The following is a 26,731-nucleotide window of genomic DNA, read 5'->3' as shown; positions in this document are numbered from 1 at the left end:
CGACCGGTTTTACTCTTTAGCGAACTCTATCGTACTCACTTCGTTCATACATCGTGTAGATACCGTATAGAATATTTAACACGTCTATAAAAACGTTCGAGTTTGTTTAATAAATAAAGTTGTTTAATATTAACGAACAATCATCATGAAGCTGATTGAAATATTAGGTAAGAATTGATATTCATCAATGATTAACTTTTAATTTCTTTATAACGATCAATCCATCAATTTATAAATTATGTTAGTTGACAATTACGTATTGCACGTTTAGTAAGGACAGATCTTTGATTAAAATTATTTTTTAACGAAATAAAGAATAATTTTTAACGAAAATAGTCTTAGTATATTAATTCAATCGGTATTATAATGAATAACAATCAACGAGACGATAGAATATAATTAATAAATATAATTAAAAGACAATCGTTCATGAAACACTCCATTGAAAAAAAAAAGAAAAAGAAAAAAAAAGAAAAAGAAAAAGAAAAAAAAAAAGACAAAACTAATTATTACCTTTTAATGAAGATGATATTAATTTACTGGGAGTACTGTGAAAACGTAATCAATGGAAAAACTATGATTGATAGACGTATTTATAAAATGTTCGTATCGAACGTTACTAAATAACGTTTAATTAAATACAAATTAAATGTAAAATTCTTCTTTTATTCGTTGACAATTGTTAAGGCTGATTGATGCGCAACAAACATATTAATCATTTTTAATTATTCTCAAGTTATTTAATTTATTTTTCACGTGTCATTAAAACTCAAGGTTACCGATTGTTTTGGTACCCAACACATATCCCCTTTAGTGATGTTCTGTGCGATTTCGTTCGAGCATTGAAATTCGAGTGTTTGTAAAGTTATTCGAATAAATTTCGTTAAAAGATACATTGTCCCGTTACTTCTCTCTCTCTCTCTCTTTCTCTCTCTCTCTCCCTCTCTCTCTCTCTTTTCCCCCTCTTTTTTTCGTTCTCTTTCTTCGTCTCTCTTTTTCTCTCAAATAGAAAATGCTAAAAGATTTTAATTATAGGTTGCACTTTATTTTTATGGAGCATCCTGCTTGTATCTATGACAAAAAGTGCCGTTATACAGAGACAACAAAAAGATTTAAATGTTACGAATCCAGCAATAAAAACTAATGTTTCTACGTATGACGATGACGACGAGGATTTCGTTCCTTATCAAGGAGAACGATTTAATGTTTTTGACTGGATGCTTTTTAAAGTGGGTACATCCTAAGGAACTACGCGAATAAAATAAATAAAAATAAAAAAATTAATTCAATTCAATTTAATTCAATTCAATTTAATTTAATTTAATTTAATTTAATTTAATTTAATTTAATTTAATTTAACTTAATTTAATTTAATTTAATTTAATTTAATTTAATTTTATTTTATTTTATTTAAATTTCTGTATCTCTTTTGTAGACTATGGGAACGAAATATTCTGGAAATGTATTATTATCACCGATATCCGTGAAAATGGCATTGGTTTTGCTTTACGAAGGAGCTCAGGATCAAACGGCTCATGAATTAGCTGGAGTTATGCAATTACCGGCTAGTCGATCAGCGACTCGCGACAAGTTTTCTGAAATCCTTCAATCATTAAGGGTAAATGTACAATTTATTATCTTTAATTTCGTCTCTCTCTCTCTCTCTCTTTCTCTCTCTCTCTCTCTCTCTCTCTCTCTCTCTCTGCGTGAAACGTATTGATCGTATGCTACAGAGAATGTATCGATCGTCCTCTAAAAGTAGATAAACAGGATGTTATTTTTTCTTTTTTCTTTGACGATATCAGATGCTAAAATAATAGCTTTTAATATAATCAATGAAATCATGTTATTTGCATGTATGTTTGCAGATGATATGTCCTCAGTACGAATTGAATATCGGTACACGCATTTATGTCGATACTTCCATTTCTACGAGACAACGTTATGCTGCAATTGTGGAAACATTTTATGGGGTTAATCTTATAAATGCAAATTTGTCGGATACTCGATCAATTACCGAGAAAGTTAATTCTTGGGTAAAAAATGTGACACATGGGAATATCGGTAAATTGATTGAAGATGGTTAGTATAATAAAGAATATTTAAAAATATGAATGAATTAGTGAAAACATAAATCCTATTTTACCTTTTTCTTTCTTTCTTTCTTTTTTTTTTTTGTAGAAAACAATTTGAAGGACTCGGTAATGTTAGTAGTCAACGCACTCTTTTTCAAGGGCACTTGGAGGCGTCAATTCTTCTCATCTAAAAATACTTACATAGGGAAATTTTTTACAAGCACAAACAATAGCGTTGCTGTACCATTCATGTCCACAATCAATCGATTCTATTATTCAGAATCTCCAGAATTGGACGCAAAGATTCTCCGAATACCGTATGACGTAAGTCCTTATCAACATTACGGTAAATCTTCTAACACATTGACTGCAATAATGATCACCGTTTATCGGCGATTGACTTGGCTAATTTTATTTCAAATATTTATACATAGATATTAATATTTATATTTATTAACATACAAGACAATGCGATTAATGGCGAATATCATTTTAATATTCTTTTTTATTATTAACAAAGAAAAAAAAAAGAAACATTGATTTATCCATTTATGAATAGTCAACAAAGAAATCGCGACTCCTATGATAAAAAGATCTTATCTCAAAAATAGGAATTTTATTGATTTCTTCACTAGCTATCGAATGATTTCCAATGAATGAGTGTTCATCGATTACATGGGTAATTCCTGATCTTACTCATTATTTGATTTTATCTTTAGGGTCATAAATTTGCTATGTATTTGGTACTACCATATACATTAAACGGAGTAGATCATCTGTTGAAAGAAATTAATCCTTTTATATTAACGAGACACGTATGGTTAATGCAAGATATGCCGATTGAAGTGATCATTCCAAAATTTAAGTTTGACTTTACAAGCCACTTGGAGCCTTCTCTTCGTGAGGTATGTGCAAAATACATATTTAAAATATTATATACATATATTATTAATAATTCATTGATCGTAATACTAATTTGTATGTATGTGTGTGTGTGTGTGCGTGCATTTTTTTTGTTCTATTCGTTTTAATACATTAAAGTTGGGTATTCGAGATATATTCGACGATACTGCTACTTTGACGGGTATAGCAAAGACAAAACGTATTTCCCGGCATCTCATCGTTTCGGATATCCTCCAAAAAACTGGTATTGAAGTGAATGAAAATGGAACAACCGCTTATGCAGCCACCGGTAAGTTTGCTGTAAACGAATATCATTTTAATAATTAACCAGAAAGTATATGAATAGAGAGAAAAACATGTGCTATGTTATTTCACGTTCGAATGAATGTGATTAGCGTAGAACGTTGCTCTAATTTATATATTTAGAATTTATTAATTAACTCCAATTTAATTTTTCTTTATTTACTTTATCTGACAAATGTTATAATATGTATAATTTATAGTAGATATAATTTCTCTTTAATAAACATTAACTTTTGAATATAAATTAATTTTGTAAGGAGGGACAAAAAAAAAAGAATGAAAAAATATAAATATAACGAGCGTGTGATTTGTAATATTACATTGCATTATAGAGCTCTAATTACGATTGTTACTTATTTATTTATTTATTTCTCATAGGTGTACAAATCGGGAATAAAATTTCTGATCAAACCTTCCACGCGGATCATCCGTTCGTTTTTTATATCGAGGACGAATCGACAGGTACTATTCTTTACATTGGAAAAATCATGAATCCTCTACAACAAGAAGGAAGTACAGGAAATGTAAACGTGGATTTATCATCACGTTCAGATCAAGGAACACGACCTTCTCTATCATCCACTTCCGGTAAAGGCTTGTAAAATTAGGATTTGATAAATGGTGGATGACGTGATTCGATATACTAACATTTCTCTTTAAAATCTATATGATTGTAGCTTTTCATGGTGTTATTTGGTTATGGGTTATTTATTTTTAATTAACACTTCGATCATTTGTCGACGTCTTTATCAGTTGAAATTTTTTAATAATTTATTTTAAATTTGAAACCGGTGATTAAAAATTAAATTTTAAAATTAATTAAGTTGACTAAATTAATTATAAGGTAATAAAAATTTCAATAGTTAAAGAGTTCTATAACAGTGTTCGTGAAACGTAATAACAGTATTTTTAGAGGCTATAACTTTGAAATAAATTAATCTTACGTAAAAGAAAATAGATAGATGATAACAAGTTTTTTATTTTATTATACTCTCTTACGTTATAGAAAATGTTTATGTCAAATTTGAGAGTCAATCGAAAAACTTGTTGTTATATTTATCCAAATATGAAAAAAATAATGTACCAAAGAATTATGTTTATAATAAAGTTATAATAGAAAAATGAAACGAAGAGTTGAGTTGAATATTTCAGAATAAAGCCGAATATGATACAAGCTTAAATAAAAAGGTATTCAATTATAATATCTTTGTAACTTAAAATATGATTAACTTGTAAACATGACAACAAAGATACATTCTTCCTTGTTAATTTTTCCTACAAATTTCTTCTTGCTAATTTTTTACTTATTTTGTTTACAAAACATTATAATACTTGCACAAATAAAATTATACGTAGATTATATATATATATATATACATAAAATGATGGATTTAAATCGGATCCTAAATATTCCCATTATTAATAGTTCTATACAAAAAGTCCTTAGAACAAAGTCATATTATTTAAAGGGCCACATTTGACAATGGAAAGAATTTTTTATTGAGGTAATTTTTTTCAAGATCACACATATTTTTTTTTTTTTTTTTTTTTTTTTTTTTTTATGGTTTAGTATAAATTGATTCAGGCCATTTTGAATAAAAGAATATTAGGATACAATGTCGAAAAATGATTAATTCAGGAAGTATTTTGAATTATTGCACTTTTGAAAAAAATATAATCATGAATATATGAATATGTAGTTTACCTTGAACCTTACATTTTCTTCCTCTAATATTATTTTCTAGTTCAATAAAAATAAAAATATGTCTTATTATAAATGCATGAAGTACAGGTCTCTTATACACGTATATATATTTTTTCTCTACAGAAAAAATTTTAATTTTATATATATATATATATATATATATATATATAGATAGATTAAATGTATATATATGTGTTGTATATGCATGATTAGATATAAGCAAAAAGTTCGTGTAAAAATATACATTCCTGGGACGTTCCCATGACGCAAAAGTACGGAAATTCCAAAGTTGTACAATATAAGCGTTTTATTATTTGGGTTGAAATGCTTTATTTCTTTAAGAAGGTATATATGTATCGGTTAATGGTATCAATATAAACTTTTATCTTATAAACGTTTATAAACTCTGTGTTTACATAGTCACATAAACAAACGATTTAGTTCGATGACACATCGTCAATACGATATATCTATAAATATTATCAATTATTTATAAGAAAATAAATCAGGTGGGAGTAAAAAATCGTAGAAATGTCGATTAACTTTCTTTAAAATGCGTAAAAAAAAATTACGACAAATGTGTCATATTTTATAGAAGAGTTGTTATCTTAGTATTTTTCTCTCTTTTTTTTTTTTTTTTTTATTCTCTCTCTTTATAAAAACTTTATTTATCTATTTTTCCTTATCGAATAGAAGTAAAATATCTTTTTGTTAAATTAAAATTTTTCTCTTTTACGTCTAATATGATGTAAATAAACAAAAGAATTTTTTATCACTTACGTATTATTAATATGACATAGATCGTTAAATAAAGCATCATTTTGCTTTGTTCATATTGAATTAAAATGACATCCAATGAAATCTGAGAGGGGAGTATATACATCACAGAGTGGATGAACGTTGAACAGAAAAGTCGTTTCATTTCACCGTCGGAACTTGTCTTGATCGTATCGCGGTATTAATAGTTCTACAAAAGCATATGAAATTTTCGAAAACAGAAACGATTGAAAGATTTATAACATCAGAGTGTTTGTTTATATAACGGATCATTGTTATCGTGTGTATTAATTATATAGTGCCGAAATATGTGGAAATTATTATCATTGTTGTTCTTCATTTCTTCTACGCATACCATAAAAGGTATATATATATATATATATATATATATATATATATATATATATATATAAATAGTTACATGCATGCATGCATACAAAGAATTAATCATTTACATATTCGATCGAAAACGTAGTTTCTATGCAGTTAAATTAGAGAGTATTATTGTGACTGAACATTTGTACGATTCAATTTAAGTCCTGTATCATCTTGTTCTATCCAGCTATAGAATATATAAATAGCTATGCTCAGTCTATCTCTCATTATGATATTCCTTCAAGAATATAATTTTTATTATTGTTATGTAATATTGACGATAATTTCATATTAATCACAATATGAGTTTAATATGAGATTTATGTTAATTACGATATCGAAGAAAATTAATTCTTGCTTTTTCTTTTATTTTTTTTTTTTTCTTTTTTTTTTTCTCTTTATAATTTCTTATAACGTAACATTTAGTTTCTTTTTTCTATTTTTCATTTCTTAATAATTGTTTATGTTCAATTGTTCATAGATAATGTATTTTCAATACCCCATGGCGAGGAACGATATAATTTTTTCAACATCGACTTATTGCAGGTAAGACAGAAGCTAAATGAATAACAATTGATTGTATATCATAATGATTAATGAAATTTTATTTAATAATTTTAAGGAGGTGAACAAAGAAATCGAAGGGAATATTATAATGTCTCCTGCGAGTGCTAAATTAGCTTTAACGACTCTCGCCGAAGGTGCTAAAGGACAAACTCTTCAAGAAATACAGGCTGCATTGAGATTGCCTGAAAATTTGCAAGATATCAGGATTATTGCTCAGCGTACTTACGCGGCCTTGAAAGTATACCTTGACATCAATTCATAATTTCTCGATATTTTTATTTTTAACACGTTCTGTGCCATGTGCACCACCGGTGATACACGCAATCATTTTTTTCATTAGTCAAAATATCAAATGGCCTGAACGACAAATCAGGCAAAAATGGCTTAGCATGGAGCTTGTTAACGATATTTATAAAAAAAAAGAAAAAAAATATATGTGTGTGTGCGCGCGTATTTATAAGATTTCTATTTTTATAGACTTTCAAAAATGGCACGGAGATTGACGTAGCAACTCGATTATGGTCTAAAAGAGGTCTAAAAATAATGAATAATTATGACATTATACTGAAACGATATTACGGTGGAGATATTCAACCTCTTGACTTTACAAATGGATATAATGCCGAAGAAACGATCAATAACTGGGTACGCGTTGCTACTCGTAACAACGTTAACTCTATCATAGATCCTGGTTTGTAGAAATTCAATTTGATCATGTGCATTAAATATCGTCTATATGATTTTTATGATTATTTTTTCTTGCAGGTAGCCTTAATGCGGATACGACTTTAATTTTGACGTCAGCATTATATTTCAAAGGGAAATGGTTGAAATCATTTGATAGAAATGCAGGATTCACTGATTGTTTCTATGTTCCTAAAATAGGTTGTCAAAATACAAATTTTATGGCAACTACAGCAGAATATCCTTATGGACACATTGCATCTTTGAATGCAGATGTAGTAGAGATACCGTATACTGTATGGAACAATATCATTTCTTTAATTTGATTTATGATAAAATTGATTGAATGAATTAATGCATTGAAAGGATTTCTTTTTATAGGATGGAAAGACTGCAATGATAGTTTTATTACCTAATAATCATGAACTGGATCCAAATCTTCAAATTCTATCAAAGGATTTATCTTATATACCTATGTCTGCCTTAATCGCAAATCTTTATCCAACGGAAGTTAATCTGATACTTCCTAAGTTTTCTATAGAAAATAAACTTGATCTCCGATTTGCACTGGAACATGTGAGTATCGTTATTATGTCTTTAAATTATATGCTCTTACTTAACATTTTTTTTTTTTTTTTTATAGATGGGAGTATATACTATGTTTAAGACAAGCGCAGATTTATCCGGAATTACAGAGGATAGTCCTTTACACGTTAAAAGTATTTTACAAAATGCTAAAATAGAAGTTGATGAAGAAGGAACTATTGCATCTGCAGTAACAGGTAATATAATCTTGTAATAATATTATTACTGATCAATTAAATAATAAAATATTAAATGTATTTATAGGTCTTTCTATAGTGCCATTAATAGGATCAAATAAAGAAATTTTCAGAGCTAATCATCCGTTCCTCTTTGCTATAGTAGATTTACAAACAAACTCAACTCTTTTTGCTGGTCGTTACATACGTCCTAATTTAAGTAATTGAAATACTACTCAATAAAAGAAATAATGTACTTTTAATATATGTATAAATACTTTTTTTTTTTTTTTTTTTTTTTTTTTTTTTAATGAAAAACTATGACTCGTATTCAATATATACTATGTAATATTTAATACTTTATCTTTTAAATATATAACAATTATAAGTTTTTTCTTTCAAATTATTAAATCATACATTAGGAAAAAAAACTAGCTGGTAATTCATTTTGTAACAATGCCAAAAATTATCACTTTTTGATTGCTTATTGCAAAACAGTATAGAAATAAAATGACTTCATTATGTACCACTTGCTTTTTTATTTACATTCTCACAGAGAAAACAATTGTCTATTAAATATACAACTAGTATATAAAAATTTCTAATCAGCCCATTTACTCTTCATACTTGTGTTTGATGTCTTTCCATAGTTTCTATAATAAAAAAAAATATATATATATATACTTCGTTAATATATTTTACTATGCTATAAATGTCATATTTTTCATCTAAATCAATTATTCTTATAATAGGTTATTTACAGGCGAGTTATTTGCCTTGCATCATAAAATTACATAATTCTACTTAAGAAGTTCTCAGAATTTACGTTTAATTTTTTCGCAAATTAATAAGACGATTTATCACATTATAAATACAAGATATTAATTTAATATTATAAACGAATTATTTTAAGACACATAAATATTAATATTATATTCGATATTAATAATTTCTACTTACTCCTTTGTTGATCGTATAAAATAATGTGTCACTGGCTAAATCGAAAGCACGTTCGAATAAAAATGTTCCGGTTATTATAGTCAGAGCATACGTAGATGTTCGTTTTAAAAAGATGTTGTATAACGTGCTACGTAAATTCGACATAGTTTTATGTCGATGTTAAATGTTCTACAAGAATTTATATCAGAAACACTTTAAATACTGCTAGAACAATCCTTTATTGTTACGATTTCCTTCGTTCAATAGTTTTAAAGATGGCTTAACTTATACATAGAATTTGGTTTTATTTTATTCATAGACAATATGTAACTTAGAGCGAATAAACGATGGAAATTGTTGAACTTCTTCGTGTCGCAAACTATATTACCGATAGATGTAAGAAGTACACTGTAGTGTCGATAAAGTAGAATTTTACGCGAGAAAACTGTTTTATCAAATAATGTTATAGTTTATCTAAGATTTAAGGATCTAACCTGCTTGAAACTAAACGTCTTTTTTTTTTCTTTCTTTTTTTTTTTTTTTTTTTTTTTTTTTATAAATCAATCTTCTATATCTGTTATTTCTTATATGCTACTCTTTCCAATTAAATAAATATCATTCAATAACCTCAAATAATGACGAAAGAATTTAATAGAGATGTTTGATCGATAAAGAAATTTTTACAAACGTATATAATAAAAAGATATATTTACAAACATTTAACACACCTATGCACACACACACACACACACACACACACACACACACACACACATATATATATAGTAATAATTTTACTAGAAAATTATATACGTAATTATTAGAACGTTTTAATACATTGTCATGCACCAAGGTAACCGTGGTAACTAACGATGTAAATACAGTAGAATATTATTGTCTCATAAAATCATTCGTATATTTCATAGATCACAAAGAAAATACTAATTATTTAATAAAAGTTAATGAACCTTTAGGGGAAACAATGAATGAAGATCGATATTTACGAGAGAAAAATAATTAACGATGGAAAATAATTGCGAAGTTAATTGATATGGTATGCTAATTTGCACAAAGAAAGTAAATGCGGGAGAAGATCGAGAAAGATTTACGAAGAAGAAAAAGAAGAAAGAAGAGGAGAAGAAGACGAAGAAGAAGAAGGGGAATCAACTACCTCGAATGTCAAGGAAGGAGAAATTAATCGAAACGTTATATGTATATACATAGGAATAGCCAACATCAAGGAAACGCATGGATACTAATTACAGAGCGAATATCGCCAAGTGGCTACCCTTTCCTGGAGTTGCCCTCGAGAACTGGTTGGCAGACTCTTCCGTGTTAAACGAGAGGATGAGCAAACTCGCGGAACATATAGCCTTAATAATCGAGGATGTTGCGAAAGCACAAGCTTGTGATTTCGAGGTAGGAAACTATTGCTTTTAATTGCTACAATCGTACCTCTCCTACTCTCCTCTCTTTCTCTCTCTCTCTCTTTTTTTTTCTTTATTTCTTTGTTTCTTGTTTTATTGTCCCATAGTGTAAGATTTTTTTAATTTTTAATATAATGAGATAATCGAATTTTATTGTAAAAAAAAAAAAAAAGAAAAAAAAGTAATAAACGCACGATTGCAGATATTCGAGGAGATCATCGATAATCTCGAAGACATAACGAAAAGTTATAAATCATTGTTCAATGAAATGACGGAAATAACGCATCCAATTTACAAATACAAAGTGCAATACTTTTCTATGATATTGAAAAGAAAACATAATGTCGTCGCTAAATTCACTCGAAATCTCATAAGCGAGATCGTTGATTCCAAAACCGACGAGATATTACGTATCATCTTTAAAATGATTAATGCATATAACAAAATGCTCGATTTGGATCATGATATCTTGGATACGTCCGTTAATGTCTTTTGCAATGATTGTCCATCTTTGTTAGAACCTTTGAAGAAATTTTCCGTAACTCGAATATTACAAGTAAGAATATATTCGAAGTTTGATCATTGATTTATTTATCAAATAAAAATAATTAATAATGTCAATTGTCGCAGATATTGGCGAAAAATCGTGCCGAGGAAACGTGTCATGAATTAATCGATTGTCTATTAGCAAATTATGAATCACACACGAAAGAGGACGTTACATCAGCATCCAATGACGTTGACCTTTCCGAGAATTCTAGCATCGAGATTTATCGGTTGGTTTGTTAACATCTAATGGTCTCAACCGTTTATATTATCATTAACGTTGGAAAATAGATGAATTAATAATTAAACATGTTATTGCGTTACATCCTTTTAGAGCTCTCACGAGACACTTGACGCCACCAATCGTTAGCGATGCCTCAACATTTCAACAAACACAACCATCGAATCTCGAGAGTATTCAAGCACTTGTGAATACTCAGAATGAACAAGTTCTAAGACTTCTTAGCATTGTCCAAGATATTTCACCACAGTTACTTGGTTCCGACGCTTTGAAGATTATTGATGGTACGATATATAACTTTATTCTTTTGAAATAACGATCTTTTTTTATAAAAATAATTTCAAGGAAATAATAGAGCATCTTCCTTAACTTTTCCCTTCAAGATAGAAGGTCGGTTATCGAAAGTTGCTTATTAGTTAACTTCAACGAAGAAAATTTTTCGTGATAATATTAATTATAATAATAATATTACACTTTAAGAATAGACCTAAGGGAAATTTTAATGAAAAATGCAAAAGATGTACGATTAATATACCGGGTGTATCACTTAAAACAAGTAATCTAATTGTCTTGGTTAATTGTAAAGACGTTAAAAATAATTTTTATCCAATTTGAGTGGTTTCAATGAGCCCGATCCAATTGAAAAAAAAAAAAAAAAAAAAGAAAAAACATTTTATCTCGATCTAATTTCCTTCGAAATTTTCCTTCAATTTTTCATATCGTGACAATTAAAGAAGATGGATTAGGCGAACTATTTTACGTGAAACGTTCTGTATAACTTATAACGATTAAAATGAAATATATTTGACTCGAATATAATTAATTTTTTCGAATCGTTTACAGGAGAAAAGAGACTAAAAGGTAGCGCGATAAGAAAGGTAAAAAATTATTATCAGGAAGTAGCTTGGGCAGCTCTTTCGGGGATGTTAGATCATGTTGTTCTATGGTGGTCACCGGAAGCTCTGGCTTCTCATCATAATCATGGAGCGGAACACTTGAAAAACTGGTTGAGACAATTCATTCAAAAAAATGCGGGTGAGGCACGTAATCACTTCATGGAATATACGTTTGACGTTGAAGAGTTCGAATAATTCGATGATCAAATTTTAGTTCCGCCGACAGTTAAACCTGCTTTACAAAATTTATGCGATGCTCTCGGTTATCACGTTACTATCACATCTTGGGACCAATTATTTCGAATAGCGTATACGTCTGCCTTCAAATGCCAATCGAGACCTTCTACTACTGAGGTTGGTTTTTTTCTTTTTTTTTTCTTTCTTTTGAGATTGTTTTTTTTTTCTTACTCTCTTTCTTTTTTTTTTTTTATCTCTTTAACAGTTTTCAACTTAGTAACTTTAACTAGCTTTATTACTTTTCCATTGTATTTCTTTTCGTGTAATGATCTTATCTTATTTCATTAGAAATAATATTATGCATTTAAATTCTTTCTCTTCATCTTTCCCGCCCTCCTACCTCTCCTCCCCCCCCCCTCTCTCTCTCTTTTACTTTCTGTGTTTAGCGCTAACTAACTCTATTTAATTTGTTTTGATATAATTTTATCTCGATTTGTTAAATGTAGGTATTATGGATATAAAATGAATATGTATATGCATCTATCTCCCTTTTCCTTTCTCTCTTTTTTTTTTTTGTATTTTTTTTTTTTCTTTAATAATACACTCCGTAGTAGGAATGGAATTTAAATTTCAAATATTTTGACAATCGCGTTGGATTTAATTATAACCCGTTTAACGATTTCTCTTTACCCATTTTCTAGGGCACGGACACGGGTCAAATGTTCAGCGAGCTTTTCCAATTACTGGTAACGCTGAGCAACGAGTGCGAGGTCGGAGGTGAATGGGTGATCGGCGCGCCGTTAATGGAATTGCCGATTTCAGAACAGATCGTCGTTCTTCACAGGCTCGATCACTCGGTCCACACTGCTAGGCTCTGGGTCATGCAGGAATCCAAGATGATTGCTCACACTTGGAACCTGGATGTTTTATTTCTAATGGTCAAGGGCGACGTGGTCAATTGTCTCGAGGAACTATCTTATCTCAAGGTTGAAATTACTATCATATTATTCGACAATGTTTACATTAATATCTTCCCATCGACATTTTCTCGTTGACTCATCTCATCGATACTTCTTTTTCTTTTTTTTTTGATATGTTTATTTTCCAGACAAATTGTGTCTCCTATCATTAATGTATATCTTTTAGGCGATGAAATATCTCTATACAGATAATTCTATTGATAATTTTAAAATCAGGCAGAAAAAAGAAATATTCTTTATAACTTTTTTAAAAGTATAATATACTAGCAGCAGTTATAGCTATCTAGTCTTTTTTTTTTTTATCACATTTTTACATAACCATAAATATCGTCTTCATTTCTATATTTATTGCATATAAAACTATCAATACAGATTTCGATATTTTTTCGAATGGATGTAAACGAACGAATGGGAGTAACGATGTCATATCATACGATTAAACAGAGACAAATTATAACTAATACGATTTAAAGTTTTGTACTGATTGATAAAAATGATTATACTGATTATAATCGAACGTCGATCATAATGACGTATAAAAAAATAATCTAAAGTTTGTATACTTTTGAAAAGCACGTTAATAAGAACATATACCGTTAAAATAGTATCATTGTGAAATATTGTCGAGGAAGTTTTTGTTCCATTAAATGTATATATGTCTCTCGATCTCTTTTATTCTTACCATTAAATAGAATTTTTTTGAGTACATCTACTCTTTTCGCGAAATCAAATTCAATTGTCGAATTGAATCTCTATCGATTGTAGCTCGCCGATCATTCGAGTGCACTTTCGGAGGATTCCGTTAGCGTACAAGTGCTCGTTTGCGTCAAGATGAGAGCTAAAATCGTTTCCGAGGTGAACGCCAACGTACAGTTGTTGCAGGTAATATCATGATTTTTCTCATATTTCTTCTTAAAATGAAAATATTAAACATATGTATATATTTAAATATGTATATACATTTTAATACATTACAAGTTGATCTCTTCGAAATAATTAAATATAATAAGACGAGTGTTAAAATTAAAATGAAACGAAAAATATTATAATCAACGAAATATATTTTAGACAAGATTAATTATTCGCGAGATCTTTAATCGTTAAGTGATTTTGAAAAATTCTGAACTTGTAAATAATTCAAATGTTGTATCCTTTACTTACGTACTGTATATTCGTAAATCGACAGGATGCACCGGTAAAGTGCATAGACATACTCGCCAAGATCTGTCGCGTGATCAGCCTTGCGAATTTACACATGTGTTTCCCACGATCAAATTATTGGAGAAAGAGCAGCGACGTGGCACCTGCGGCAGCAAGTTCCTACGTTGAAACTTATTTCGGTAACACGTTGATATTATATGTATACTTTAGAAAAGAAAAAAAAAAAAACAAAAAAAAAAAGAAAAATAAACAAAAAAAAAAAACAAAAGAAAAAAAATCTCAATCAATGTTTGGCAAGAACGTTTGTTTTAGAGAAGATTTTATTACCGGTTCTCGAGGTTATAGAGGATCCTGATATTTCAAATATGATATTGAAAATAATGTGCGAAGCCTGGCTCGATTATATTTATTTGCATCGTATCAAATTCAGGTAAATTAAATCGTTAATGTAGAACATTGAATGAAACCAAACAAATATTTCTTTTTTTTTTCTTTCTTTTTTTTTTCTTTTTTTTTTTTTTTTTTTTTTAGCGAGTACGGAGCTCTTCAGTTACTCACCGACTTTGCCTACGTTTCCACGTGGGTAACAGCGTGCTCAATAATGTCGCAGAATGTGAGAAATCATTTGTTGAAGAACGAAATGTTACGCCGTTGCGAGGGCGTCGGTCGACTTCTTCTTAGACATCCAGGAGAAGCGATTCCTATGCAGAAACGACTTGGTAAGTGTATTTTGTCTCTTCGGGGAACAATTAAGGATTTCGTAGAGTCGACGTCTTTGTTGAGAATTTCAAAAAAGGAAAAGAGGGAGAAAGAGAGAGAGAGAGAGAGAGAGAGAGAGAGAGAGAGAAAAGATAGTAATACACGAGAAAGCATTTCTCAAGTGGCTAGAAAGTAATTAGTCTCCGTCATCTCTATTCACTCTCTCTTTCACGCAACAAGTACAAAAGTATGTTCGGTGCTTCAGCTCGTAGGACAAATGATAGCGGATCACCGGAATCACCCGGTCTCGAGCGGATGCCAGCGGAAATGTATGTCCCGAATCAGGAACAATGGCTCGAACTTCGAGCACCGAAGCGATACAACTTTTGCTGTACGGAATAAGTGGAATAAATTCAACGCAATCGACTTTCTTCTTATCTTTTTCTCTCTCTCTCTCTCTCTCTCTCTCTCTCTCTCTCGTCTTTCCATCTTGTTTTTTTCTTTTACTCGGAAAGAAACGCTTTCATTTAATCGTTTTAACTTCTCGAATAATTCTTTTCGAGAGTTATAAGGATCATCTCTAATCGATCTATCAGCTTGAGATGAAACTAACGATGGATTTTATCAGAAAACCAGATGGATTTTATATTATCATCGTACAATTCGTAATTTTTACTTACTTACATTCCCTTTGAAGCCAACCAAACGACAGAAGCCTTTTCGTGTATGGCCTCTTCGTGTATCGTCTTACTCTTCGTGTTGAAGAGTGAAACGTTCTTACTCGACGATCGTCGACCTTTGTTCCGTGTCATGTATGTATATATTCTGTTTAAACTTCTATGTTGTTGTTGGTTTTTTTTTTCTTACGTTGTCCTATATTTTGATCGTTGTATGTTTCAAGATCAATGTGAACGTAATATCGTACAACAAATAAGATAATTATCTGGAAAAAAATATGCGTATTTATAATATTGTTATTATGAAAAAACGAAGAGTTTAATTGATCTCAATAATAAAAACGTTTAATTATTGTATCGATAATATTTTGCACAACATTTAAGTATTTACGTTTTAATTAATACTCATGCTCATCAATGGATTCTTAGATTATGCGATATTTAAAAATTAATTAAGATTTAATTGTACAAATATTTCTTAACTATTTATTACATCTTGATAAATAAAAAGACGTTTATTTAATAATTTAATTAATAACTCAATATTTCAATTTATTGATTTTTTAATTCAATTATTAATTATTTTAGAGAACTATTATTTTTTTTATTATTCGCTAGATTGATAAGAATTATCGATGATCGAAATCGTACGAGGTGATGTTTTACTTCGTATTAAAATTGCCTTCGTATTGGTTAATACCACAAAATAAAAATACATCGAGTTGACTCACGTTACATTCTCAGTTCCTTGATTCGTGACTAACCTTATGTAACCCAACCAGTCCGTCATGCTTACATAGATGCAAATACATATATATATATATATATATATATATATATATATATATGCATACAATTACGATGGAGCCCCGTCGAATCGTTGAACGTTCTGAATCATTTTCTTAAACCCTGTTTTCTTACGAAGACGTAGATATCAATCTTATTTTTTTCCTTTTTATCATTTATTAATTTCTTATAATCGTATAAATTTGTATTTAATTTTCTCAATTTATTATTATCCTTAAATTAATAAAATATCTTTCAAAAAATTTCTTCATGATCATTGACATAATAATATTGCAAAATTTTGCAAATATTATCTTGATTTATAAATAAGTATTATCTTATTCTAATAAATTCTTTAATTAATTGTATCAAGTAAATATTTTCAATAATATATTGAACGTAAGAAAAGAAGATTTTCAATGAATATTACAAGAGAAATAAAAAGAAATGAATGTAGTCTCATATGTACAATATATTAAAGTACATATGTATGCGTATATATAAAAGCACCGTTGGATCGGTTTACCCCTTTTGAAACCTTTTTTCTCTTATAGTATAGTACAATCTTGTGGTAAGACGAACCGAGTCGAAAGCGGGAGGAGAATAGAGACGAGAAACAAGGGAGAGAGCGTTGGTAGTGGCAAGTATTAGCGTTACCATCGTCATCGTTGTCCTCTCTAACGCAGTCTCTTCGTTCGTCGGTCGACGTATATACATACGATCAAGTAAAAAGTTTCGGTTAAATATTGTCTTGTTTACAAAAAAAAAAAAAAAAAAAAGAAAAAAAAACACAAACAAAAACAAAAAAGTCATTAGACATAGTCTTTCCCTCTTTTATCTTTCTTTCTCATTATTTTCTTTCATTATTTCCTTTCCATTATATTTTTCTTTCTTTTATTATATCGTGAACGTGCGCGCATTTGCGCGCACGGCAAAGTATGCGTATCACCGAAAGAACTTCGTTGACCAGACCAACCGATTCGCCTGATTACGTTGAGTTTGCGAGTCTCTTGAGGACGAGAAGAGCTCGAATTCGAAACTTTCAATGCTGCATTTGCGCAAGTCTCATGTAAGTCCACTGTTTATGTAATCTCTTGAGAAGATAAAAAAAAAAAAAGAAAAAAAAAAGAAAAAAGGAGAAAAAGAAAATAATCGAGACAGATAACACACGCACGTATCACATTGTATTAAATCCAAGTCAAATCGTTTAGTATCGTTGATATCAGCTTATTAACGAGGCGTAACATTTTCTTCTCATGGATACAACGATGTCGACGACATTTTCGAAAATTACATGTTACGATCACTTTCCCGTCCGTTAAATCGCTTAATATTCCTGTTACGGATACTAGATGATAATCCACGCAACGCGTTGCTTTACGCTATGATCATTAACTTCTGGATGATCTGTTTACGGGCTCTTAATTTGATTTATGAGACGGCCTGCTTGAATTCTCTCAACACTTTGGGAATGCACCGGGTCGTGGATACTGTACGCGTTCTCATAATTAAATACCTTTACTTAATTACATAACAATGTAACGTAGGTGGATAGGTAGTTACTACTATAGTTAGAAAAAAATTTCGAACGTTTTTTCGATTTTCTCTGGATCGGGAACGAGTTGCGGAATTGAAACGAAAATACCTATTCCATCGTTAATTATTTTGTGCCTCCCTTCGTTTTTTTCTCTTCTTTTTTTTTTTTTTTTTTTTTTTTTTTTCTTTTATTGTTGTACCATATTCATTCTCGTTATCCTTCGTTTACCACGCCCGTTCGTTATACAAGTTCATTATGCGAATTTACAAGAAAACAGCGCGCGCATATGACAAGTAGTATTATATAAAAATAAATATCTCCGTGACATTGATATCTTTTTTTCTTTTTTCTTTTTATATATATATATATATATATTTTTTTTTTATTTATTTCTTTTTCTTTTCAAAGGAAAATAAGTTCTCGCGACTTTCAAATGATCACAATTTCGCAGAGAAATGTGTGTCGCACGTTTGAAAAATTCTTTTACTTTTAATTAAATTAAATTTTGTAATTTTCTTTTTAAAAGGAAGCTAAGTTCTTGCGATTTTCAAACGATCGCAAATTCGCGGAGAAACGTACGTCGCACGTTTGAAAAATTCTTTTATTTTTTTATTAAATTAAATTTTGTAATATTCTTTTTGAAGGAAGATAAGTTCTCGCGATTTTCAAACGATCACAAATTCGCAGAGAAATGTGTGTCGCACGTGTGAAAAATTCTTTTACTTTTTATTAAATAAAATTTTGTAATTTTCTTTTTAAAGGAGGATAAGTTCTTGCGATTTTTAAACGATCGCAAATTCGCAAAGAAACGTGTGTTGCATATTCGAACGAGAAAAGAAAAAAAAAAAAAAAGAAAAAGAAGAAAAATTATATTTATGTCTTTTTCATTCGTTTAGTATAAGCAGTTGCTACTTACGTAAATTCACAAGTCACTTCGATGCCTATCGACAATCGCAAATCGTTTTAGTTTACCTGTTGACGCGTTAACGTGCAGAAGGAAAGATGTCCGATTCGGAGAAGATTCCGTTGGCCCATGCCGCGGAACCGCAAACATATTACGTGAACGACACCTACCAATTTTATTCGCGTAGGAGAAAAATGGAACAACAAATGCAATGCCTTACCTTCATCATTTCTCTGTGAGTTCGATCGATCAAATACCTTTACCAAACAATTTCACAATTTCTCGTCGGATATATATATATATATATATATATATATATATATATATATATATATATATATAAAGAAAAAACATATTTCATCGGGAATTTAAAATTTTCGAGATATTTCGAGAGACTTTTGTCGTTTTGTAAAAATTCACGACGATACTCGATCGTTCATTTTGATCGAAACGCTTTGTTGTTTTCGAATGATAATAATTAATCGAACAGATACCGGGAAATAGTCGATAGCTTTGATTTAAAATGCATGTGTGATAATTAAAGCACGAACATAGTAGGTATATGACATTACGTTTATTACATGCCGTTAATATATTGGTATTCCATGTATCAAATTTGTTGTGTATCAAAGTTCGAGTTTCACGGTTCTGAATATAGATGATATAATTCTAAAATGGCGTAGATTCTGTGGAGTTTAAATGGACACATGAATACAGTACAGTATACAGTAATAATATATTATATTCAACGCATAACCTGGCATTGTATTTTAAGCGTAGGTCGATTCGTGTTACGTGACGTCGACCTTGATTACACGTGTAATCGAACGGCGAACGGGTACTACGCCGTTCGATCTCTCTTTCTCTTTCTCTTCCCCTCTCTCTATCTCTTTCTCTCTATTTCTCTCTCTCTTGTTCTCTGTTAATTGCAATTAAGCGTACTTCAACACTTTGAGTTCCAATCGATTTGCATAACGTAAGGATAACGTCGCCCTCGGTCATTGATTACGTAACGACAACGTCCTGCTGAGTATAATTGGAACAAACCCGAAAACTAAGAACTCTCGACTGGACTTAAATCGAGAAAATCTGTAATTACCGAATAAATTTCGCGATTTCGATTGGTTTTTTTTTTTTTTTTCTATTATAGTGAATAAGAACAAGAAAGAGAGAGAGAGAGAGAGAGCGAACTTCAACTGAAAATATTTTTCTTCTTCGATTTCGATGCATCGAATGAAAGAAAAAAAAAGTAAGAAAAAGAAAAAAGATATTAAATTAGGGATACACGAGAAATCATAAGTAATAATGGTTTTTCCTTTAATTATTTAATCATTCGTTCGAACTTTTCAGAGCAATATTCACGATAGCATTGGTCGTTACGATCAGTTATTCCATGAGTCACAGTAATCAAACAGAAGACGGAACAACTAATCAGACATCTTCGAGTACTGACTCGTCTGAAACGAACGATGTTGCTAATTTAAAAGTGGGTCTAACTACGGGATTCGATTCGCATACTTTCTTCAGTACTACCAGTGCGAGTCATTTCGTTTACGGAGCAGATGATAACATTGATTTTTCGCCAAAGCAGAATCTGACAGAAACAGAGTTGAAGGAAGCTCTTACGGCTGGTCAACAAGCTGTACAATTGAGAGTTTCTGCTGATACTGCGGCATTATCTTCGCCTTTACCATCGCCATCACCAGAATCGAGACATCGATGGGCAGTCAGCACGAGTGTCAACGTCGGTGGTTTAGCTTTGGCTGCCATTGGCGAGATAGCCGCTACAAAGCAAATCGAAAGCGCGAGATCATTTTCAGGCAAACCGTCGGCGATCGGTTGTTTCTTCGATGGTGGTTGGGCACCGAAAGGTGTCTGCAGAGAATTTCTGAATGTGAATTGCACCATCGGCAAATACAGAAATTACGACGGGACCTGCAATCGCCCGAAGCAATGGGGTTCGGCTTTGATGCCGTTTAGAAGAGTCCTGCCACCAGATTACGCTGACAGAATCGATTCACCTCGAAGAGCACGTTCCGGAAATGAGTTACCCTCGGCAAGGGAGGTCAGTCTGAAGGTTCACAAGCCGTCGCCCAGTTCAAATCCTTCATTTACCGTGATGTTAGCCGTGTTCGGTCAGTTCCTCGATCACGATATCACAGCCACAGCGATCAGTCAGGGCGTCAACGGTAGTTCCATCTCGTGTTGTCCACCTTCGATCGGCCATCCAGAATGTTTTCCCGTTTCCGTTGGATCGGGCGATCCAGTTTACGATATTACCGGGAAAACCTGCATGGAGTTCGTTCGTTCGGCACCGGCTCCTCAATGTAAAATTGGACCAAGAGAACAGCTTAATCAGGTGAACCTAATTATTTTCTTGTTTCCTTATTATCTGATCTTATGTCAGATGTGTAAAATAGTGATTCGTTTCATTTTTAGGTTACCGCTTTTATCGATGGCTCGGCGATATACGGCTCGGATTCTCAAACCGCACAGAATCTACGAGAATTCTCTGGTGGACGATTGAGGATGCAAATAACGCCGGATAACAGAACTCTTCTACCGGCTAGTTTAAATCTCAATGACGGATGCAATAGAGAGGATGAACGTTTAAGGGGACGTTATTGTTTCCTCGCAGGAGATCCAAGAGCGAACGAGAATTTGCACTTGACGACTATGCATTTGATATGGGCAAGACAACATAATAAAATTGCTGATGGATTGGCCAATGTTAATCCTACTTGGTCGGACGAAAAGGTCTATCAGGAAGCTCGTCGTATAATCGGTGCTCAACTTCAGCATATTACCTATGAAGAATTCGTTCCAATTATATTAGGTGAACAGGAAACGAATCTTCGAAATTTGAGACCATTGACTTTGGGTTATAGAAAATGGAGCGAGAGTCCCGATGATCCAATAAATGATCCAACTATAGCAAATAGCTTTGCCGCAGCGGCTTTTAGATTTGCACATACTCTTCTGCCCGGTTTGATGATGATGACTAATGCCGAAAAAGGCACTTCGTCGTACATCGAACTTCACAGGATGCTTTTTAATCCTTATAGTCTATATTCGAGCGATGGCATTGGTAACTCGGTAATTTCGGCTACTAGAAATGTCATTCAAAGAACTTCAATTCACGTCACATCGCAATTAACGAGACATCTTTTTGAGGATCCGATTAACAACGTTTCAGTACCTTGCGGTCTCGATCTCGTATCGTTGAATATTCAACGTGGAAGGGATCACGGACTACCTGGTTATACTAAATGGAGAGAATATTGTAATTTGGGGAAACCCGAATCGTTCAGTGATCTGATCGATCACATGGATCCAGAAGCCCTCGATGCGATATCAAAGCTATACGAATCCGTTTACGATATTGATCTATATACTGGTGCATTGGCGGAAATACCGAAAACCGGTGGTATCGTTGGACCCACTTTCACGTGTTTAATTGCTGATCAGTTCGTTAGATTGCAGAAAGGAGATCGTTATTGGTACGAGGTACCTGATCAATCGCATTCATTTACTGAAGGTAAAATATTCTTTTAATATATTTTAATATCTTATAATATGTTTTAAATTAGACTTTATCAAATGTTTTAAATCTTAATATTATGTATTTTAGAACAATTGCAAGAATTACGTAAGAGTTCCCTGGCGAGATTGTTGTGCGACTGTTCCGATCAAGTAACCCAAATTCAATTGAAAGTTATGCGATCGATCGGTGCCGATAATCCGGTGATATCCTGCGAGGATATACCACAATTGTCTCTTGAACTTTGGAAGGAAGATCGTCTAAATGTACCAATTCTAAAGACAGCTCCGTTCGTGGTGGATTGGTTAAATTTCAAGAAGACTTTGAACGATACTATTCAAGAAATAGTGACATTTATTAACGATACCAGAACCAATCTACCACCGGCCAGTCCCGATTGGCTTGCCTTTGGCAACGAACTAAACAATACATTTTCGGAGATTAGGAACCAACTTAACGGATTACATCCGAAAAAGGAGCCAATGGAAATGACGGATTACAACGATGGGAATTTTACATTACGAGCTGCTCCTGGAGCAGCCATGTTCAATGATTGGATAAATTTCAAAATTGAACTCATCAAGACGTTGAACGATACCATTGGCGGATTTGGAGGTATTCCACCGATTACCGCCGATTGGATCGATTTGAGAACGAAGATCAAGAATCAGACGTCCAATTTAATATCCCAAATTATTTCTGCAAAAATGGATCTCTTTTCTAAGGTTCCAATGAAAAATAAAACGGCTGAGATGATTAATGCAAGTAAAGAAAGTATCGCTGCAATTTTTGATTGGAAAAATTTCAAAGGCGACGTAATCAATTCTCTCGACGATGCTATCATGAACATTGCTACTAATATGCCTGGACCTGGTGATCCAACTTGGGCCACATTTGGAGATGACATTAAAGCTCATTTCAATGCTCTTCGCGATAAGATTATCGCTGACACGTCGACTCTACCAACAGAGTTAGCTGCAGGAACAGGGGATACGATGACTGACTGGATATCCATTAAAAGCGATATCTTAAATACAGTATCGAATACCGTACAGAATATAGAAGCCGGTATGCCACCTCCTGGTGATTCCATAGCTTGGTTAGCTTATAGAGATAAAATTATGAAAAGTTTTGCTACATTCAATAGTAAATTTCCTGCGAACAATAAAACTTTTCTAAAGAATCCATCTCCTTATACAAACATGCCGTTTGAAGGTGCACTAGCCGATATTTCGGGAAAATCAAAAGACAATCCTATGACAATGCAACTCGTAAACTTAACAAACGATTGGCTTGATTTTCAAAGTAAGATAAACGCTTCTGTCGCACAGATAATCACAGATATTAAAAGCAAAGATCTAAAGACGATAGATCCTATTGGTTGGATCATTTTTGGCAATACTTTCAAGAGCAAATTTGCAGAGTTGAAAGACGAAATTGTTGGTATAAAAGCCGAATGGGCTGATTTCTTTGGTATGGGTGAAAACAATACCGTCAAGTCACCTACGTTTAATCTCAAAGAAACCACTAAGGCTTGGAAAGCCTCGTCTACTCTTTACAATACCGTCAAAGCTGCTACTTTTACAAAGCCAACGGTCTGGCCACCAACGATCATTCCAGCGGCCGACTGGATAACTTTTAAAAACGATATTAACGACACGATAATGAATTTTTTAAACACCGTTAATACAACGAACGCTGATTGGTCCAGTATCAACGATACGTACGTGAAATCATTCGATGATTTGAAAAATGAGATCGTAGCTTTAAAAGGATTAATCATGGACAATATTACGGATTCTATTGCTGCCGCTGATTGGAGCAAATTTCATACGCAGTTGAACGCCACTGTGAACGATCTTATTCAAAATCTGAAGAACCCAACACAGGCGAACATTATGGAAATAATAAAGATATTGTTCGATGCCAAAGATAAATTCTCTATGCTCGAGCCACCGATTTTGCCTTTGGCCATTTCCGAAGCGGATAATTGGGCTTCATATTTTGTCGATCTTAATAAAACGGTCGACAACGCTTTGAAGAATATTGGTGATTTAAAGCGTCCCGCGGCGACAGTCAAAGCAGATGAGCCCGTCTCATCATCTTCTAATATCATCAAAGTTTCAAGTTTCACGAGTTGCCTAAGTTTCGCTATTGTCTTTAGCTTGTTCAATATTATCTCGTTTTATACGTTTCATGCTAAAATAGAGAGATACGAATAATTACTAGGTTTTAATAAGATCATTCAATGGGTTTATTATTATTTTTTTTATAAGTAAACGGATTCTTACAAATTAATAAATAATCAAATCGACACTTTAAAGTAGGCTTATTAAATTATTAAGGAAGTAATACATACATTTTTTATACTATAAGAAATTATCATTGATAATATTATCTAACGAGTATTGTTAACGCAATTAAACGTAACAATCGAACAAAATTAAACGGCCAGACTGAGAAGAAGAGCTGTACCACGTGTCACCCATAAATCAGCAACCTCCGATCCAGTTTTTAAATCGACAGTCACGACGAAAGCGGGACGATTTTGATCGCCGGATCTTTGAGGGTAATAATATGTCGGACAATTGTATAATCCTATCAGAAGGGACGTATGAGCGATAATAATGGTTTAAAGTAAAAATCGGCAGATTTAAAAAAGAGATTGTCGATTACTTTTTACCTTTAGTTTTTCTGAAACGTTCGGTAGGTTTAAAGTGTATCACGGGCATGTCGTAAACAAGCTGCATCGGTGCTGGTTCGACGAGTGTCGCATTTTTCTTGTCCCATCCTGCTCCCTCCAAGAACATTGATCGCACGTATACTCCATCCTGTCATAATAAAGGCACTTCTTTTTTCTGTTTCTTTTTTCTTTTTCTTTTTTTTTTTGTTTTTTCCAGTCATTCGCGCGATCGTTTTATATTAAAAATTGCATATATATCAAATATTCGGAGAAGAGAAATGGCAATCAATTTACCGATCCCTCGATAGCATACGATATAGTTATCGATTAATGACGGAATCGTACGATTTGATATACGGAAACGTTCAATCAAATAGAAACAACGAGGCTGACGTTGAAAAAAAATAAATTGTTTCGTTTTGTTTCCCCTTTTTTTCTTTCTTCTTTTTTTTCTCCTTTTTTTTTTTTTTTGGATTTCCTCCCCTCCCACCTCCCACCCCCGAGCCTCGGTTCCCTCGTCGTTGAGTATACGTGCGTTAATCATTTTATGCGATAGGCATCGTTCTATAGTGAACGAAAATCAATTTAAGCGCTTTCGATGATGGCAGTGATAAAAGTATAAATGGATGTATAAAAATGTTCGTTATTGTTTGTTCGTTTTTCTTTTTATCTCACTAATCGTTGATTGCAATCGAAAGGAATGCATAAAATGGAGTTCTAATATTAATAAATTAACGTTTGATTTATCATTATTTGTTATCTTTTGTCATTATAATTTACCGTAGGTGATTCGATGATGGCAGAATCATCGATCGTCTGAACTATGAATTCCCAAGTTAACGAATCAATCGATATATTCCACATTCTTGCTGAAGTTTGCAATACGGCTGTGAGGAAACCTGTTGGAAACGTAAACGCGGCTAGCCAGAAGAGCACAGGCGGATGTGTGGTCTCAGCCCAAGTAGCGAAATGCTCAATGCGGCTGATCAAATCTCTGGTCCAAGCTCCGAGAAGCTTCAAAGATGGATAAGCGGTCAGCCAAAGGGAGGGAACTCTTCCTTCGTATATGCATGTAAAAATCTCTTCCAAGTCGGACGACATCAAGACCAAACCGCGTATACCACGTTGTAACTCATTCAAACTGTTTCGAGTTTTCGTTAAGAGTACATTATAGCGACCTATTTCTTGAAGTAGTACGACATCGAGAGGTTTCTTGATCGGCCCTATCAATCTATCGATTGTTTCATAATCTATGTTCTTTGGTATTTTTGATATAACATCTATGGTTAATTGTATCACCTTGAAGAAAGAAGAAGAAAAAAAGAAAAAAAAAAAAAAGAATGATAAACATTATTTTTTTCATATTTGCAGGATAAACATATTTTTA

At 32.1% G+C, this 26,731-nt stretch overlaps 4 protein-coding genes and 1 long non-coding RNA gene across 14 annotated transcripts in view; 3 read left to right on the top strand and 2 right to left on the bottom strand.

The window, feature by feature from the left end:
* LOC124949306 lies at nt 1-8,444 on the top strand. Its single transcript, XM_047494175.1, has 15 exons — nt 1-167; nt 1,036-1,229; nt 1,436-1,618; nt 1,869-2,082; nt 2,182-2,399; nt 2,795-2,980; nt 3,117-3,267; nt 3,660-3,869; nt 6,620-6,684; nt 6,761-6,943; nt 7,183-7,396; nt 7,471-7,685; nt 7,771-7,965; nt 8,033-8,171; nt 8,239-8,444. The coding sequence occupies exons 1-15, from the start codon at nt 146-148 to the stop codon at nt 8,376-8,378; spliced, it is 2,529 nt and encodes an 842-aa protein (XP_047350131.1). The 5' UTR covers nt 1-145; the 3' UTR covers nt 8,379-8,444.
* A 225-nt stretch (nt 8,445-8,669) lies between these two features.
* Nucleotides 8,670-19,147, bottom strand: LOC124949311. Of its 7 annotated transcripts, none has more exons than XR_007101033.1 (6): nt 19,133-19,147; nt 15,897-16,159; nt 15,076-15,218; nt 14,518-14,660; nt 9,111-14,267; nt 8,670-8,803 (listed from the first exon to the last, which is right to left on the bottom strand). It is a non-coding gene; the product is annotated as an uncharacterized LOC124949311 (long non-coding RNA). The 7 variants fall into 7 exon arrangements; XR_007101036.1 differs by lacking the exon at nt 19,133-19,147 and adding an exon at nt 16,625-16,639 and having other exon boundaries at nt 14,518-14,687; XR_007101031.1 differs by lacking the exon at nt 19,133-19,147 and adding an exon at nt 16,625-16,639.
* LOC124949307 (coiled-coil domain-containing protein 142) lies at nt 9,823-16,399 on the top strand. The gene is made up of 12 exons (XM_047494176.1): nt 9,823-10,508; nt 10,719-11,072; nt 11,147-11,292; nt 11,397-11,587; nt 12,147-12,338; nt 12,414-12,553; nt 13,078-13,362; nt 14,122-14,238; nt 14,543-14,696; nt 14,830-14,947; nt 15,049-15,236; nt 15,482-16,399. Exons 1-12 carry the CDS (start codon nt 10,338-10,340, stop codon nt 15,616-15,618), a joined length of 2,193 nt encoding a protein of 730 aa, XP_047350132.1. The 5' UTR covers nt 9,823-10,337; the 3' UTR covers nt 15,619-16,399.
* LOC124949304 lies at nt 17,248-26,710 on the top strand. Of its 4 annotated transcripts, XR_007101030.1 has the most exons (6): nt 17,609-17,748; nt 19,113-19,355; nt 20,471-21,479; nt 21,560-22,658; nt 22,752-25,230; nt 26,130-26,710. XR_007101030.1 is itself a non-coding variant. In XM_047494169.1 (5 exons), the coding sequence occupies exons 2-5, from the start codon at nt 19,219-19,221 to the stop codon at nt 24,881-24,883; spliced, it is 4,377 nt and encodes a 1,458-aa protein (XP_047350125.1). In that variant the 5' UTR covers nt 17,609-17,748; nt 19,184-19,218; the 3' UTR covers nt 24,884-26,710. The 4 variants fall into 4 exon arrangements, 3 of the variants coding, with proteins under 3 accessions (XP_047350126.1, XP_047350125.1, XP_047350124.1); XM_047494169.1 differs by having other exon boundaries at nt 19,184-19,355; nt 22,752-26,710; XM_047494168.1 differs by having other exon boundaries at nt 22,752-26,710.
* Nucleotides 24,265-26,731, bottom strand: part of LOC124949418 (dynein axonemal heavy chain 2) — a 75,813-nt gene continuing 73,346 nt past the window's right edge. Inside the window, exons 62-64 of the mRNA XM_047494419.1 lie at nt 26,125-26,643; nt 25,345-25,492; nt 24,265-25,259 (exon numbers count right to left, since the gene is read on the bottom strand). Of these exons, the coding sequence (XP_047350375.1) occupies nt 25,105-25,259; nt 25,345-25,492; nt 26,125-26,643 (822 nt within the window). The 3' untranslated portion in view covers nt 24,265-25,104. The remainder of the gene's footprint in view (nt 25,260-25,344; nt 25,493-26,124; nt 26,644-26,731) is intronic.

The sequence above is a fragment of the Vespa velutina genome, chromosome 5 (assembly GCF_912470025.1).
Source record: "Vespa velutina chromosome 5, iVesVel2.1, whole genome shotgun sequence".
Lineage (NCBI taxonomy): Eukaryota > Metazoa > Arthropoda > Insecta > Hymenoptera > Vespidae > Vespa > Vespa velutina.
The sequence above is the reverse complement of the archived record's forward strand: the minus strand, read 5'-3'. Positions and strand labels throughout refer to the sequence as shown.

Coding starts and splice junctions, on each gene's coding strand:
- LOC124949304 (XM_047494169.1), top strand. CDS start 19,219: ATGTCCGATTCGGAGAAGATTCCGTTGGCCCATGCCGCGGAACCGCAA. Junction 19,356..20,470: donor CTTACCTTCATCATTTCTCT/GTGAGTTCGATC, acceptor CGAACTTTTCAG/AGCAATATTCACGATAGCAT. Junction 21,480..21,559: donor CAAGAGAACAGCTTAATCAG/GTGAACCTAATT, acceptor TTTCATTTTTAG/GTTACCGCTTTTATCGATGG.
- LOC124949307 (XM_047494176.1), top strand. CDS start 10,338: ATGGATACTAATTACAGAGCGAATATCGCCAAGTGGCTACCCTTTCCT. Junction 14,948..15,048: donor TTGCATCGTATCAAATTCAG/GTAAATTAAATC, acceptor TTTTTTTTTTAG/CGAGTACGGAGCTCTTCAGT. Junction 15,237..15,481: donor TCCTATGCAGAAACGACTTG/GTAAGTGTATTT, acceptor TCGGTGCTTCAG/CTCGTAGGACAAATGATAGC.
- LOC124949306 (XM_047494175.1), top strand. CDS start 146: ATGAAGCTGATTGAAATATTAG. Junction 1,619..1,868: donor AAATCCTTCAATCATTAAGG/GTAAATGTACAA, acceptor GTATGTTTGCAG/ATGATATGTCCTCAGTACGA. Junction 6,944..7,182: donor GTACTTACGCGGCCTTGAAA/GTATACCTTGAC, acceptor CTATTTTTATAG/ACTTTCAAAAATGGCACGGA.